General features: G+C 41.2%; 1 protein-coding gene across 2 annotated transcripts; it reads left to right on the plus strand.

Annotated features, from left to right (window-relative positions):
- The first annotated feature begins 31 nt into the window (after positions 1-31).
- On the plus strand, positions 32-14,441 carry FAS (Fas cell surface death receptor). 2 transcript variants are annotated; one of them, XM_052799944.1, is made up of 9 exons: positions 32-178; positions 7,924-8,089; positions 8,659-8,793; positions 10,811-10,922; positions 11,425-11,489; positions 11,860-11,931; positions 12,070-12,143; positions 12,623-12,647; positions 13,465-14,441. In XM_052799944.1, the coding sequence occupies exons 1-9, from the start codon at positions 149-151 to the stop codon at positions 13,878-13,880; spliced, it is 1,095 nt and encodes a 364-aa protein (XP_052655904.1). In that variant the 5' UTR covers positions 32-148; the 3' UTR covers positions 13,881-14,441. The 2 variants fall into 2 exon arrangements, with proteins under 2 accessions (XP_052655904.1, XP_052655905.1); XM_052799945.1 differs by lacking the exon at positions 11,860-11,931.
- The last annotated feature ends 244 nt before the right edge of the window (positions 14,442-14,685 follow it).

Genomic DNA, 14,685 nt, shown 5'->3' on the forward strand with positions numbered 1-14,685 from the left:
CGGGGCCGGGGCGGGGGCCGGGCCCGCCCCGTGTTTACCAACATGGGAGGAGCCGGGCGCGGGCAGGGTGCAGGCTGCCGGCGGCCGCGGCGGGTCGGGCCGCTTTCGCTTTGCCGGAGGGTGCGGGACAGCGCTGGGCCGCGGCGGCATGGCCCGGGGACTCCTTCCCCTGCTTCTCGTAAGTGTCTGCCCGAGCGGGTGGGTGAGCGGGGCGGGCGGCGGCGGGGCCAGCCCCGGCCGGGGACAGCCGGAGCCGGGCGGGGACGCGGGGTGCTGCGGCAGGCGGTGCCAGAAGCGCTGCCTGGTTTCGGGTCGCCGCCGGCCTCGGCGAACTTTTTTTTCCGAGATTTCAGGTAATTCATTTAGGCGATTTTTTTTTTTTTTGTCTCCCTTTAAAAAACCGCCACCTTCAAGTTCAGGCACTTTATGATTTTACAGTCCCTTCTTAGGGTGCCAGGTGAAGGGAAGCGGGCCTTGTGGAAAAGCGGAAGGAAAGAATAGGGGGGATGGATGCAGGTGGCTGCCAGGGACACCAGGTTGTGTGCCATAGCTGGGGGCGACCCAGGGACAGCTGGTGTTGGCCTCGGTCTGCAGCCACCCAGACCCGGCCAGAGGCACTGGCGAGGCAGGTTCAGCATCCATGCGTAGACAGGATGGTTAGATCTGCGGCTGGGTATCTGCCTGGGCAAAGACCATGTTAGTGAAAGTCAACTTGCGCTGCACCTCAGGGATCTGTAACAAAGTGATCTGGTAAGGCAACATAAAAGGCAATACCTGTGGCAGAGGAGTTTTGAACCACTACCAACAGTGACCCAGGAAAAGCTAGAGCAATAGTCTGAGTCTGGTGGCATGAAGTGCAGCGTTTACTGGAAGTAGTAGGGCAGGGCCTTCCTTACTTGCCTTAATCATCCCCTATGCACAATACGAGCCTCTGCAGCTTCAGAGCTTAGGTCATGTGTTTAACTGTCATCAGTAAAGTTACCATCACAAACACTCATTTTGAAGGGCTACTGCCAACAAGGAAGGTAAGGAAGTGTTTCAGTGTCTGCAGCACAGGGATCTCCACTGCTACAGGTACATTAGGCCAAAGAGCTGTAGTGGCAACAAGCTCCTGGGCAGGAGACCTAGGCATGGGCAGGCGCAGATGCACTGGCTCTGTCTACACGCTGGCACAGCTGCCCCGAGGCAGCCCTGCCCTGAGAGCCCAGAGGTAGGATAGTGGGGATTAGGCAGGTGGCAGTAAGCCCTGCTGCGTGGTAGAGCCGTGACCTGCGTGGAAGTGTGGATGCAATATACATTGCTTCCCCAACCCCAATTCTCACCTATTTCAGAGAGAACGTACTGGAGTTCACATTCAAAATGTCTTCACGGTGTAGTTACAGTGCTAATGAATGCAGTTTGCTTTGAGGTTTGGCAGGTTAAAATCAGGTGTTAAGGTAAAAACTACTCAAATTCTGATCTGATTTACTATATAGCAGGTAGTAAACTATTTAAAGTGATTCAGAGGGTTATATCCATGCCCCTGCACAAAGCACCAGAGCATAGTTAAATACAAAGAAGGGTGTTCATCTGCTGACAGAAGTGTGTACTATCTATTCCTGTACAGGAGCAGCAAATGACTGCCAGAAATGTCAGTCTAGCTCAGTATCTTGGAATTATTCAGAATATAAATTAAGATTAAAAAATACTTTCTCTTATCACACTGCTCCCAGAGAATAAACATAATTTCTACTCTTATTTTCCACTTGTTTACAAATTTCAGTACCCCTTAGACTATAGCACTCCCACATACTTTCTGTTTTAAAAAAATTAGGGCATTTTTTTTTTTTATTAGCATGTTGTTCCACTATTTGTAAATCAGTAAACCTGGGCAGTATTTGACATACTGCTTTGATTAAACCAGAACATGAAAGTAGTTTGTTGAATGAGACCTCAATTTTGCAAGGAGCTCCGTGTTGCACTAAAGTAGAAGCAGTTGCAGGGATAGTCATGCGAAATAGCAATGGCCTATGTAGTTAGAAAACTAACTTTACTGTGTAAAACAAGCTGCAAAACCACATACTATTCGGAGGCACACTCTAAAGTAATAGGCCATCTTAAGAGAGTGAAGTGTTACCTAAATATTTTGTAATTGTCTGATATGACTACAGAGCAGGCAGTTTTCTGGAAATTTAGAAGACATACCTTTGAAAACAGGACTCCTACGTTGCCACGCTGACCCTTCTTTCTCATTTCCCAGGCAACTAATGCACGCATTTAAATGTATATGTCTAAACAGCCATAAAGTCATGGGATGACCCAAGACAAGTGAAAACTATAAGGACCCCAATTCTGGAAACATTTGTCTGCTCGCATTTCCACAATTAACTGCCTTTATCTTTGAAGCAACTCACTGAACAAAGAGAAAGTGCCAACAATAAAACTGTATTGTGTTACAAAAGGAAAAAGGGAAAGAGTTGCTAAATTTCTATGCCGTCCAGCTCTTATTCATCCTTAGCCACAACATCATCAAAGTGAGGTGGGAGCTGTTAATATTGCTCCAACTCTCCCAAACTGTATGGTATTTATTAGGTGTTCACTAGTACAGTACTCCTAAAAACAAAAAAAAAAACCCAAACAAAATGACCAACCATACAACCCCCACCCCCCAATATATTACAATAATTTGCATGTGAGCCAGCTGAGATGTGAAATAGTAATGGATTGAATTTGGACAGCGACTGTTTTAAAACACTGGACAGCAACTGAAACTTCTTACTCTCACAGGCACTGAACACATGCAGCTCACTTGAAATTTAAGCAGCTCAGGATGCTTCTAGTTGTAGGGAAATACCAGCTCCCATTGCTGGGCTTCAGAAAATGGACCTGGATTCTTTTTGTCCTTCTCATAAAAGATTTTAGAACTCAAAATACTATTTTTAGTGGTTATTTTGGTGCTAACTATCAACTTCTGCCTTGGGGGGGGTGGGGGGAAGAGATGGGGGAAAAATTATACTGGAGGTATTGGAAGCAGAAATTACTTACCATAGTAAAAGAATTGGAGTAGAGAATCCTCTTAACAAGCAGTGTGAAATTACTTAGTCTTTGAAAAAGCCATCCTGACAGGGTTAATGCAAGGGAGATTAATTACATAGAAACTGTATTGAATGGATGTAACTCTAGCAACCATTTGTAAAAAGTACCAGAAGCAAATCAAAACTCAGAAAATGAGTTAAGGTTTTTCTCAGCTCCCACTAGGCAAAAAAGCAAGAAAAATCCTCCTCCCCCCCCCCCCCCTTTTTTAAACACTTAGAAAGCCCCCGATGAGCTCATGCATGTTGCCCCATGTAACAAATGTGGAGTGGAAGAAAAAGGCCACCAAGTTCTGAAGGCATCAGCCTTCTCATCTATAAGCATCTATGGATAAGAAATGGGAGAAGTGGTTTGCTAAAATGTATTATAAAGATAACAGGAGAAAGCAGAGACAATTTTTTTCTCAGCATTAAAAGTTGTAAAGCTTTAAAAAGTCCTGTATGCAAATAACATGTTCACACACTTCCAAAGCTGAGGTTACATCCCCATAAGGTAGGGCTGCTGAAACTTTTCAGTTGAAGGAAGTGGACCCGTTGCAAAGAATACTCTGATGCAGGAAGGATTGGAAGCCTGAGAATCTCAAAATGACATGAGTTTTCAAAGAAACTAAAGTTCATGTCACTCTGCCTTGGGAACACAGATGAAAATAGGTTTTATAAGTCTCCTTAGCAGATGCCTGGTGGTGAAAGTATTTTGGAGGACTCTGTAGGAGTGAAGGAGAGGGAGGAGGTAGAAAGCTTTCTTAAATGCCTGGGCAATGCAAAAGGAGAGAAACTAAAAAATTTGGGCTTGTGATAATTTTTATGGATTCTGCTAAGGTTGGATATCCCTGATTTTATTCCTATTGACTTCTTGGTTGAATCTAAGTCTTCAGTTTAGATGACAACTATTTGTTAGGCTTAAGATGAGGAAGATAGAAGAGAGCCTCTGTGAGTCATTTTAGCCTGAAAACATACAGCCGCTGTTTGAAAGTACACATCATAAAAAAGCACCTAGCACCCCTGCCTATGTAAAAGCCCCTAAAGTGCTTCCTTTCCACTATTAGCGCTCACTGCTCAGTGACAAGGAAAGCAATTAAGGTGTGCACAGGAAGCTAAATGACTATTGACTTTTTTTTTTCCCTATAAGACACACCAAAATTTTTATATAGCAAATGCATTGCTTTTAAGAGGGTGCAAATCCAGGAGGAGAAAAAAAGTTTGAAAAAATTAGGGTGTTGCTTTGAAAAATCTCCACGGTTTTCTCATTATTCCTTGTACGGGAAGGCGGTGTAAGACGACCCTGTGAGCAGAACTGATGTAGGTGTTTGGTGCTGCTTTAATGTCAAATTCTGAGAAGTGATCCCCACTTCTTGTAAGTGTACCAGGAAGTTCATCGCTGTGAGCGACAGTGGAGGGCTTCCATCAAAAAGCATTATATTTCTGTCGTGTGTCCCCCCCCCCCACTGTATCAGCATAGCTCATTTGTATAAAAGCATAAGCAGGAGGTGGAGAGGTTTGTTCACGTGAGGGAAGGCTGTGTCTGCACACACACTGTGATTGCAGGCATCCAGTAAACACACACACACACACACACACAAAAATCGGCTAAGTGTTACTGTTAGTCATTTAGAAAGATGTTTCCTTCTTTCATTATATCTCATTTTCTGCACGACTCTGGACGTTTTCTTTCTTTGTGTGTGCTCTGTGCTTCACCAGTGCTGTTCAGGTACCGTTTGTGGGTGCGTTAGGGCTGTGGTAATCTTCTCTCTCCCTCTTCTCTTTACTGTTGCCCAGGGTCTTCCCCCCCCCCCCCCAAAAAAAAAAAAAAAAAAAAAGGCTTGACTTCTCTGGTCTAAAAAGGGGAGATGTGGGTGCCGAAATCGGGATGCAAGGTGTCCCTGTGGGTGCAGAGTTTCTCCAGGTGCGGCTGTGAGGGCAGGCGAGGCGGCGGGAGCCGGGCCCTCACAGCGGGGTGGGTTAGTCAGAGCATCGGCTGCGGCGGTGTTCAGGCGCGGCGGGGAGCGGGCTGAGTCACGGTTCCTCCATCAGCGCGGGGAGATGAAGGAGTCGTTGCCCCACCAACTTCCTCTCGCCACGAGCGGCGCTTGCGTTGGCCCGCCACATGCCCCAGCCGCGGCGCCTGCCTCCAGCACTGGAAGCCTTCTGGCACCATCAGCTTTCCTGGGGCGACCAAAGATCTACCGTGCCGCCTCAGGGCCCCCCCGCCCCGGCGACTGCCTCGCTTCCGCACCGTTCTGCTGGCCGAGGCCTCACGGCAGGCAGGCCGGGTCAGGGTGTCACCATCCTCCAGCTCCGAGAGCCATGGCAACGCGCGTCCCCCAGTGTTGTCCTGTGACCGTCCCCTCGCTCAGCCCAGTCCAACATGTGACAGAGGAGCCACAGAGGAGCGATGGAGGTACAGGTGTTCACCCTGCTTCGGGGAAAGCCAAACTAGACTGGACACACGTCCCCGACTACATTTTAGTAATTATTTTTCCAATCAAACTTGCTATCCCAGTTTTTAGTAAGACAGTTCTCCCAGGCAAAAGGAACACAAATCACGCTAATTTGGCACATCCATTTGACAGCTTCTGGTAAGGCCTTACGCTAACTTTAGCCTTTTAACATCATTATGCTGGGATTCGGAGAAGAGCACCCTCAAAGCTTTGGCAGCAAAGGAAGAGAGTCAGAGTGCTGAACTGGGGAAGTGACCGGCTGAGCACCTGTTCCCACAGTTTCTGAAGTGCTAAACTGCTTTTTTAGCAGCTGAAGCTTCTCCTCCAGGTGCAAAGAAAGGCCTTCTTAATTTCAGTCTAGTAACTAATGTTATATAAATTTTAAAACAGATGGCTGCTAAGGAAAGAAAATGCTTTTCACCTTCCCATCTCTGAATAGACTGGAGGATCAAAAGAAGTGGCTACTTGTAGAAGTCAGCAGACAGTGGTCGTATTGGTTACTTCAATTAATTAGCCACAGATAACACTTCCTTCATTTGAGAGCCCAGTTTGAAATCCAAACCCATTTTTCAGTAAGTTAATATTTAAGATAATTAAAGAATTTTCTGTATCTAACTAAAGTTACAGTCAGCATCCAAGCAGTTTCACACAAAATCATGAAGATTGAATCAATCAGCCATTAAATATCACCCTCTGGCGGGGGGTGTGGGGGAGAGTGTAACAATAAAAATAACCAGTCCTCGAATTATTAGAGAATTCTTTAAATACATATGTCCCTTGTTATTAGCATTAACAGATACAGTCAAATTTGTATTAAGATGCAATTCAAAAGTATTCAAAGATAACCAACCATTCAGAATTAACCTCTTTCAAATATCCAGGACAAAATTAAAAATAAATTATTCTAGTCAAGGTGTTTTGCATGCTGATTTAAAATGTGAGTCAATCTGTGATCAGTCCTTTGGATTTTTAGTCCATGCAGTGTGCCATTGGTATGAGGATTTGGCAGTTTCTTTACATTGCACCTCATTCCCCACTAATCTCCTTTCCGAGAAAGGTACCCTGCCGCCCCTCTCCTTCACAACTTGGCCTGCTCTTTCATTTTGCCAAGGACAATAGAATTGCTCCATTTCTTCCCAGGCATAAGTTTTCCCCCCTTCCTCAGTATCCCTGGCAGTGTTTACTCAAGTCTTTTGTAAACTATGAAACAATATTTTAATTAAAGAGGAGCAAGAACAGTGAATTTAGAGCTCAGCTTAGATGTTAAGACTTCACACTCTTCAAGACAAGGACTGTCTTAATTTTTTCTGTTACAGCTCCACACAGATAGTAACACATAAGTAAAATAAATCATGGAAATGTTCAAACCACTCCAGACTATCCACAGAAACTGGGTTAAGTAAAGGCAGGCTGTCCTGCACAATAATATTTCTAGGAGGGAATCTAGTTCTCCAGCCAACAAGCGTTACATAGTTCCATTATACAGACATCTCATACTTAGTGCATGCAAAGTATATACAGAATTCCCCACAAACCATTGCCAAGGTGGCAGCAAACTATAGCAGATCTACCCTTCTCATTTTCTTGCCTTACTCCTAACACAGAAAAAAAGAATGGTTTGGCCTCCGGTCCACAGTGCTTTCTTATTACCACGAAAAGAGGCAGGACAGTGACAGCTAGTAATGTTACTACTAGCAGGAAAAAAATAAAAAAGCAAGCACTATGCAATTTAACTTGACAGTGCATTCAAAGAAATTAATCAGGGTGTAAATTAATTTGAAAGGAGGGTGATACATCTTTCCAGAATATATAGGCATCATCTGCTAAGAAGAAAAACAATTGAATTGGAAAACAAATTGAGAACAAGATCATTTTATAAATCAGGTATTTTTGGCCAAGATTAAAACATTAGATTTTTTTTTTTTTCTTCAAAGATGCATTAACACTGTTCAGTTTGCAAGCAACAGTAGGATGGCAAGAAATTAAGAAAGATATAATTTGAATTTAGGAAGATCTGTATGGAAGATTATTATTACTAGCTAAGAAAGGGCAGATTTAGGCACAGTAATCTGAGGCAGAGAAAGCTCCTCCAGAAAATAATGAGAGTTCCTTTGCTTTGCACTATAATTAGTCATATGAGGTCATCTGTTACAACTCAGATGTATGGGCCTGTTCTAAAGCATTAATGTTCAAATGATGAGTACCTGTAGTGGCAGGGTTGATAGCATTAAATCTAATATGTGTCCTCTTTGTCCATTAACTCTTCTGAAATAATGAACAACTTTAATAAGGGGGTGAATATCAATATGTTTAGCAATAGAGTAACAGCACTGATTTAACTCTGTGCTAGTAGTAAAACACACCTACAGTCCTTGACAGTTTCTTTTTTATAACTTGCTGTTTTTCTCTCCTAGGTGGTTGTCTTAATTATTGAAACACAGTGCAAAAATGATACGGAAGCTCTAATACACAGACCGTACAATAAATTAATTACAAGGAGGATCATTGCTAAGAGGGGAATTAAGTGTAACCTGGATGAGTACATTTTAGGTGTTCAGTGTTGCAAGAAATGTGAACGTGGTGAGTATCATTTTAAGACTGTGTTGAAAAGTCATTAAGAGTGGAAACCACAACATGCACAATTGCTTTCTACTGGGATAGCTAAGCAGTATGCTGTGATTTCCTGGACGCAATGCTTCATTCTAGCTGTATCTTTCTGTTACAGGACATCAGACACTTAAAAAGTATTTCTTGAGCTCAATACACCAATAATTTTTCACTATAGATAGTAGTTCTTGCATAACATGCTTGTCACAAAAGAGCCAAGAACTACATACACATCTTTGAAAGAGGTTAAAAAAGTGCAAGCACAGGCTTTTGCCTACAAGACTCCATATATTCATGGGTTTTCCGATTTTGCATGTACCGTTCTCCTTGAGTCCTAAATTGGAGGAAGGGGGGGGGATAATTAGATCTTATGTATACTACGTTCCTGAAGACCATATACGTATGTGTAAAGAATATAGATTCTGTCCATATTTGTAAAACAAAAAGTATTAGAGATTAAAAAGTGTGACATAGGTCTTAGAGCTGATGGCTTCTGTCCAAAGGTATTGCAAATCTTAATTCTTGTTTTTCTGTCTGTACAGGTTTTGTTAAAAATACCAGCTGCCCAACAGATATTAGCAAACACTGTGTTCCATGTAAAAATGGAAAGGAGTACATAGACCATGTCAATGATTTGGACAAGTGTTTGAGATGCTATTCATGTGACAGCATATTCGGTATGTCTATAGAAATAGGAACTCTAGCAGTGACTCTTTTTTGATACAGGATTTGACTGAAAATTCTCCACAATCCCTGAATAGTGGGTAGCATGCAGATTAAAATTTTTTAGTGGTAGTACATGAAAGAATTTATAACAAAGTCATAAGTTTATCCTCCAGTTCCCTTTCATCAAGCACAAAGTAGAAAGAAGAACAAGCTATGTTGGTCCATTATTTCTCCTTATATCTGCCTTTGCTCAGCCAAAGCAGTCCTTGCAAAGCAGACCTTATACAAACTGGTTAGAGTCAAGGAAGAAAAGCACTCTCTCTTCTTCACCCTCTATTTAAAAGAAGGGTGTTGTAAGAAGCAGGGATGGGAGAATTCCCAGTGGTTCCTTTTGTAGTCTTTCATGTCATTAATAATATTATTTTAAAATGCTAGAGCTGATAGAGTGATGTCTTTCATGCATTCAAGATGCTGTGTGGGATATAGGGTCAAATTATGAGACTATGAGGCATGCCCTACTGGGTCAGACCAGTGGTCTGCCTACCCCAGTATTCTACATTCAGCAGTGGAGGCAAGAGATGCTATTTAGAGAAAACACAAACCCATCTACTTTCTGTGGTCTGTCCCCTGCAAAGTCTACCAGCATCCACAGTTGTGGGAAAGGATGTTAGAAGGTACATCTCTACCTAGTCATTTTAGTATCTATTTATGAGCCCTTTGTGCATGAACCTGCTGGGAGACACCAGGTTCCAGAAATTCATTACCTGTTGCATGAATACCCATCATAGATTTTTGTTCTTCTTAAATCCATTAAACTGATCTCCTACAAGTTCCACCAGGTGTCCTGTAGTTCTAGTATACTTGGGCTTACGGAATGATAGTTCTGCGTTCCTTGTATCCAAAATCAAGTTTGGTGAGCGGAGAAACAGCTTTTAACTCTGATATGGTTGTACTCAGATCACCTGCTGGACTATCAATCTTTAGTACTTTTCTCTTCCTGCAACGCCTCCGCATGCATAGAAAATTTTGTACTCATTAGCTACTATAATAAGCATTTTTGGATGGGTAATGAAGTTGAGTACAACAAAACAATTCAGTATTTTGTACAGTACCACAAAGGAAACTATTAGTTAAACTGAATGGGAAAAAAAGGGTAATGGGATGACTAGTCACATTATCCCATGGACAATAATGTAGTTGAGGAGAAGTCAGTAGAAAACATTAGGCAGGAGGAAAATTACCACTGAAGTTCCACAAGAACCATTCTTAGCATCATTCACGTTTAATATTTCCATGAATGGCTTCAGCACTGGTTTCACAGTAGAGCTTCATCAAATTTTGAAAGATAACAGGGTTTCCCATTACAGCAGGGCACTGAATGTGGTAACTCAAAAATTCACTTCTATTCCTCCTATATGCCTATGAAAATAGCTTTCATACTAGGTAGATACTTACAGTAATTTTTAATGCAGAAATAATATTTCATAGATGGAGATAGCTTCATCATATACACTGAGTATAGGAGAAAATTAATTCACTTGTTTTGATACTTAAGCAGGGAATATGTTAGCTAAAAAGAGACAGTGGAATTCCTCACCACTGGAGGTCCTCAAGAAGAGATAAAACTTGTTGTCTGTCAGGGAGAGTAAAGACCCCGTCTCTGACATCAAGCAGGGAGATGGGCTACGTGATCTTCCAAGTTTCCTTCTGGCCTTACACTTCTGAATGGGAAAAAGAAGCTGACAACATTTGGCAGTGCTAAATGACTCCTCTTCTAGCAAGTACTTTATGGCGTTATCAGTTGTTTGAGCCCTTGGCCAGCAGAGGTCTCTTTGTCATCTCCATATTTCCAGTACTCCAGGAGCAGGGCTCCTTGTAAAAGCTATGTTGTTCTTAAAATTAAGCCTCACCAGTGCCAGCAGTGGTAGAGCTAAAAGCACGTAAGTCTCAGGACAAGAGCATGTGAGCAGAGGCTTGCTTTTAAGGCCTACTTTTTCAAACTAACAAACTTTAAGAAATTTATTTTAGGTTTGGAGGTTGCAAAAAACTGTACCCCAGCACAGAACACAGAATGCACCTGTGCAAAAGACTATTTTTGCAATTCTTCTGTGCCATGTAGGCATTGCGATCAATGTACCATGTAAGTTTATGCCTTCATCCTTAAATATGAAATTTTTAATATCGTATGTTATCACACTTTTTTCCAGACAGTTTCAAGACAGAGGCTAAGGTAATGTATAACCTGAGGGAAAACATACTAGTTTTCCTTTGCACTTAGCTTGTTGAGCTGACTTAGCTCAGTCAACTTAACTTGCATCCATGCAGGCTTTCCAAAGGCATGCAGAAAAACTTGTATACATCCACCACATCTGTATATACTTTTCAAAAAATGTAATGAAGTATCTGAGCTTTCCTGTTGTCTTTGTGTGATCTGTTACATCTAGAAAACCATTTCCACACCTTTTTCCACTCTCATACCTTTCCATACCATTTTCATACCTATTAAATTCCAAACTCCAACATCTTGATATATGAAATATTTAGCTGATAAAAAATGTTAGAAGATTTTGATTTGCTCTCTTGACAGAGTTTATAAAGAGAGAAACAAATCCCATAATAATTTTTGTTCATGTTTTCTGCAGATGTGAAAGTGGCGTAATTGAAAAACAATGTACTTCAACTTCAGACACTGTGTGTGGAACGAAAGGTACTGTTTTAAAATCTAGCATGGTCTAGCATCTGCTGTATTTTTAGTGGCTATTGCAATTGCACTGTCCTACACAATGGCCCATAGTGATTCCTGACAGCTAAGGGCATCATATCTACTGGCCCTGTACTGAACTGCAGAGCATGATTGCTCTTTTCCCTTGATCACTGTGCAGATGTAGGAACTATTACTCCTTTTCTAGGGGAGACTCACAACAGGTAAGACTTTAACAGAGGTAGCTTCTGCCATTAGGAGACAATGAAAAGGCTTTTATTATCTGACACAATCTTGTTTAAAATTTAGTGGGATGCTGTATTGCATTTCTTGACTTAACTTTCATGTAATGTTTCCAATGTTCCAACATAAACAGGAGCACCATGGTGGGCCGTTGCTTTGACAATTGCGTTAGCACTGCTAGCAATAGCTGGAGCAATATTCTGGTGTAAGTGATTCCCTATTCCTTATTCCTGTCATACTCTGAATAAGATATTCAGCTGCTTAATCAGGTGTAATTTTATATTATTGGAGTCCAGAGGAGTGATACACTGCCCTGGATTTTAAAAATGCTTTTTTGTTTCAGACAGAAGAAAACGGAAGGGTCGTACTAGCAAGGAGAACCTAGGTGAAGTAGTCCCCAAAGCAGAGGCTTCTTATGTAAGTATTGTTGCTTAGATAACAAAAAACCTCAGCTTCATGCAAGGAACTTTGTTCCATTTAAATTACACTGGGACTCCCCAAGCATGTGCGTGCCTCTCTTCTATGACATTAACAAAGTAAATTTCACCATGAGGACTCTTTGGGGAGAAGTAAGAGATACCTTGTATCTTCAGGATTTGTTGACATGTTTCCTAAGTTAGGTGACCAAGATCAAAACTTCATAAATCATCAGGCCTCCACTGACCCAGGATACTTTTTGGCAGTATCAATTGTGAAGTGATTCCCCAAGCTTACCCAAGTCAAAAGAGGTCTGTCTGTCCAATCCAATTCCCTCACTCTTAAAACAGGGGAATCATGGAGAAAACTAAATGAAAATTACAGAAGTCAAGCGTCATGAAATGTGTTTATCCCGTTATACAAGGTTGGTATTTTACAATACTTTTTTCTACTCATTTCTCTCTTGCTTCTCTTTTCAGGAGAACGTACCTCTCATATACACAGGTAAGAGACAAGTACTTTCTCAAAATTCAGTAGAAGGAAAAAAAATATAGACCTGTAAATCCTACACTAGAAAAAGGGTATTTTTGTGTAGACTTTGCCACTGCCTAGAACTGTCATTCTAGCACAACAGTGAACACTTATTAAAGAAATGCCAGTTCATATTGTGCTTATTAAGGCATTTAGTTGTATCGTGAAAGTTTTGCGTCAGGAGGAATTTCTGTCGTATAGGAAGCAATTACTAGTTGACAATAGGTGAATTTCTGTTCTGCATATGGTACAGACACTAGCAGGCAGCAAGCTGGGTTTCTAGAATCATGGATAATTATGATAATGGAGTAGTCCCACACCCAGCAGTGGGATCACAGAAACACAAACCTACCTTATGTTCAAGGGCAAATCCACAGTAGTAACACACAATAGCAAAAGACCATAAGCTCCAGGGCTGTATCACAACAAAAGACCTGTCCTGTTCCAGGACCTTTCCCAACATTATTTTGAGCAAAACAGTTACCTGAGGGATGACCAGACTTTAATGATAGAGGACAGAGTAGGTTACAGAGGGAACTGAGATTCTATTTCAAGTGGTAGAAAGCAATATGGATGCAACCCCAAATACTTGAATTACCTAGCATTTGGTAGGAACATGTGGAAGCAGACCCGCTATATATTGTAAAAAGATCACACATAAAACATACTGAGTCATGAATACCTGAAACTTAATCTATTTTGGATAGGAAAAGTATCAACTCTGAGCACAGGTGATAAAAAACAGTAAGATAAAAGTGCCAAGAGCATTAATTTCCTTTTATGCTTCTAGATGTTGACCTGAGCAGCCATGTTGCTGGTATTGTGGAGGAGATGACGCTCCAAGAAGTCAAGACATTTGTTCGTAATCACAAAGTACCAGAACCTGTCATAGATCAAACTGTTCGGGATTATTTTAGCGATACATCTGAACAGAAGATTAAGCTGTTTCAAGTCTGGTATCAAAGGCATGGGATAAAAGGAGCCTATGGAACCCTAATAAGCAGTCTGAGAGACTTTAAAATGTGCACTGCAGCTGATAAAATTGAGGAAAAACTGAAGGCAGCTGTTTCCAGCTGTCAGGAAGGGGGACAGTCTTACAATGATGACACTGAGCAAAGCAAAACCTGCACTCAGGAATGTAGAAACTCGTACAATGGTAGTGCTGAGCTAAGCAAAACCTATTCTGGTAGTTTGGAAGAGACATAGCACAGAGTCATTTGAAACTTATTTCTGACCAAACTAGTATTTTTATAATAATATAAATAACAAAGCTTTTAAATGCCATTTTCATTGGCAGTTCTGACTGATTCAAAGAAGTTTTAATATGGACAAGGAATAATTATGATTTTTGTAGCAGTAGCTTTCCTTTAAAAAAAGTTTTAGCTTTTTTTTTGGTTGTTAAGTGGGAAGAGAAGTTTTATGGCTCATTTACAAAAAGGTACAATATAAGAGTCCAGCTATAGGATTCACTACAAGAAGAAAGTAGTCATTATTTGAAGAAAAGGTTTAGTCTATATGTATGGTCCTGCATTACTAATCAATGTAGTGTTTTACATACATTAAAATTGTGGGATGTTGCATTTTTCAAAGTGAAAACTCTGGTGTTAAGAGTCTATGAAGTGTACCAGGAAGAAGACTTGAACAACAACAACAAAAATATATATAATATATACCTAATTAATTTTGAATATAGGTGTTGCTGTGTAATTAAATTCTACTCTGTTATAAATGGGATTTCTCTCTTGTATAAAAGCACCTTTGTGTGTATACAGAGTTTTGTGTGTGTGTATTTGTGTGTGTATATATGTGCAAGTTTTCTATGCAAAAGCTCCCAGTGCTAAGTAAAAATTATTATTTCCCTTGTTCTCTGCAATGATTGCAAGCCTTTTCTAATGTTAAAACCCTTCAAAGAAGCAGGAGCTGAAGCAGCACAGCAGAACCATGATTTTTGGAAGGCAATCTGCAGAAGCCATTAAGTCCTCACAAGCAAGTGTGCAACACTAGCTTTTCT

The sequence above is a fragment of the Harpia harpyja genome, chromosome 10, assembly GCF_026419915.1.
Source record: "Harpia harpyja isolate bHarHar1 chromosome 10, bHarHar1 primary haplotype, whole genome shotgun sequence".
NCBI lineage: Eukaryota > Metazoa > Chordata > Aves > Accipitriformes > Accipitridae > Harpia > Harpia harpyja.

Bases quoted from the DNA above. Each gene is read 5' to 3' on its own strand.
- FAS (XM_052799944.1), top strand. From the start codon at position 149: ATGGCCCGGGGACTCCTTCCCCTGCTTCTC. The intron at 11,490-11,859 runs GTACTGTTTTAA...CAACATAAACAG, and splicing joins CACTGTGTGTGGAACGAAAG to GAGCACCATGGTGGGCCGTT. The intron at 12,144-12,622 runs GTAAGTATTGTT...TTCTCTTTTCAG, and splicing joins CCAAAGCAGAGGCTTCTTAT to GAGAACGTACCTCTCATATA.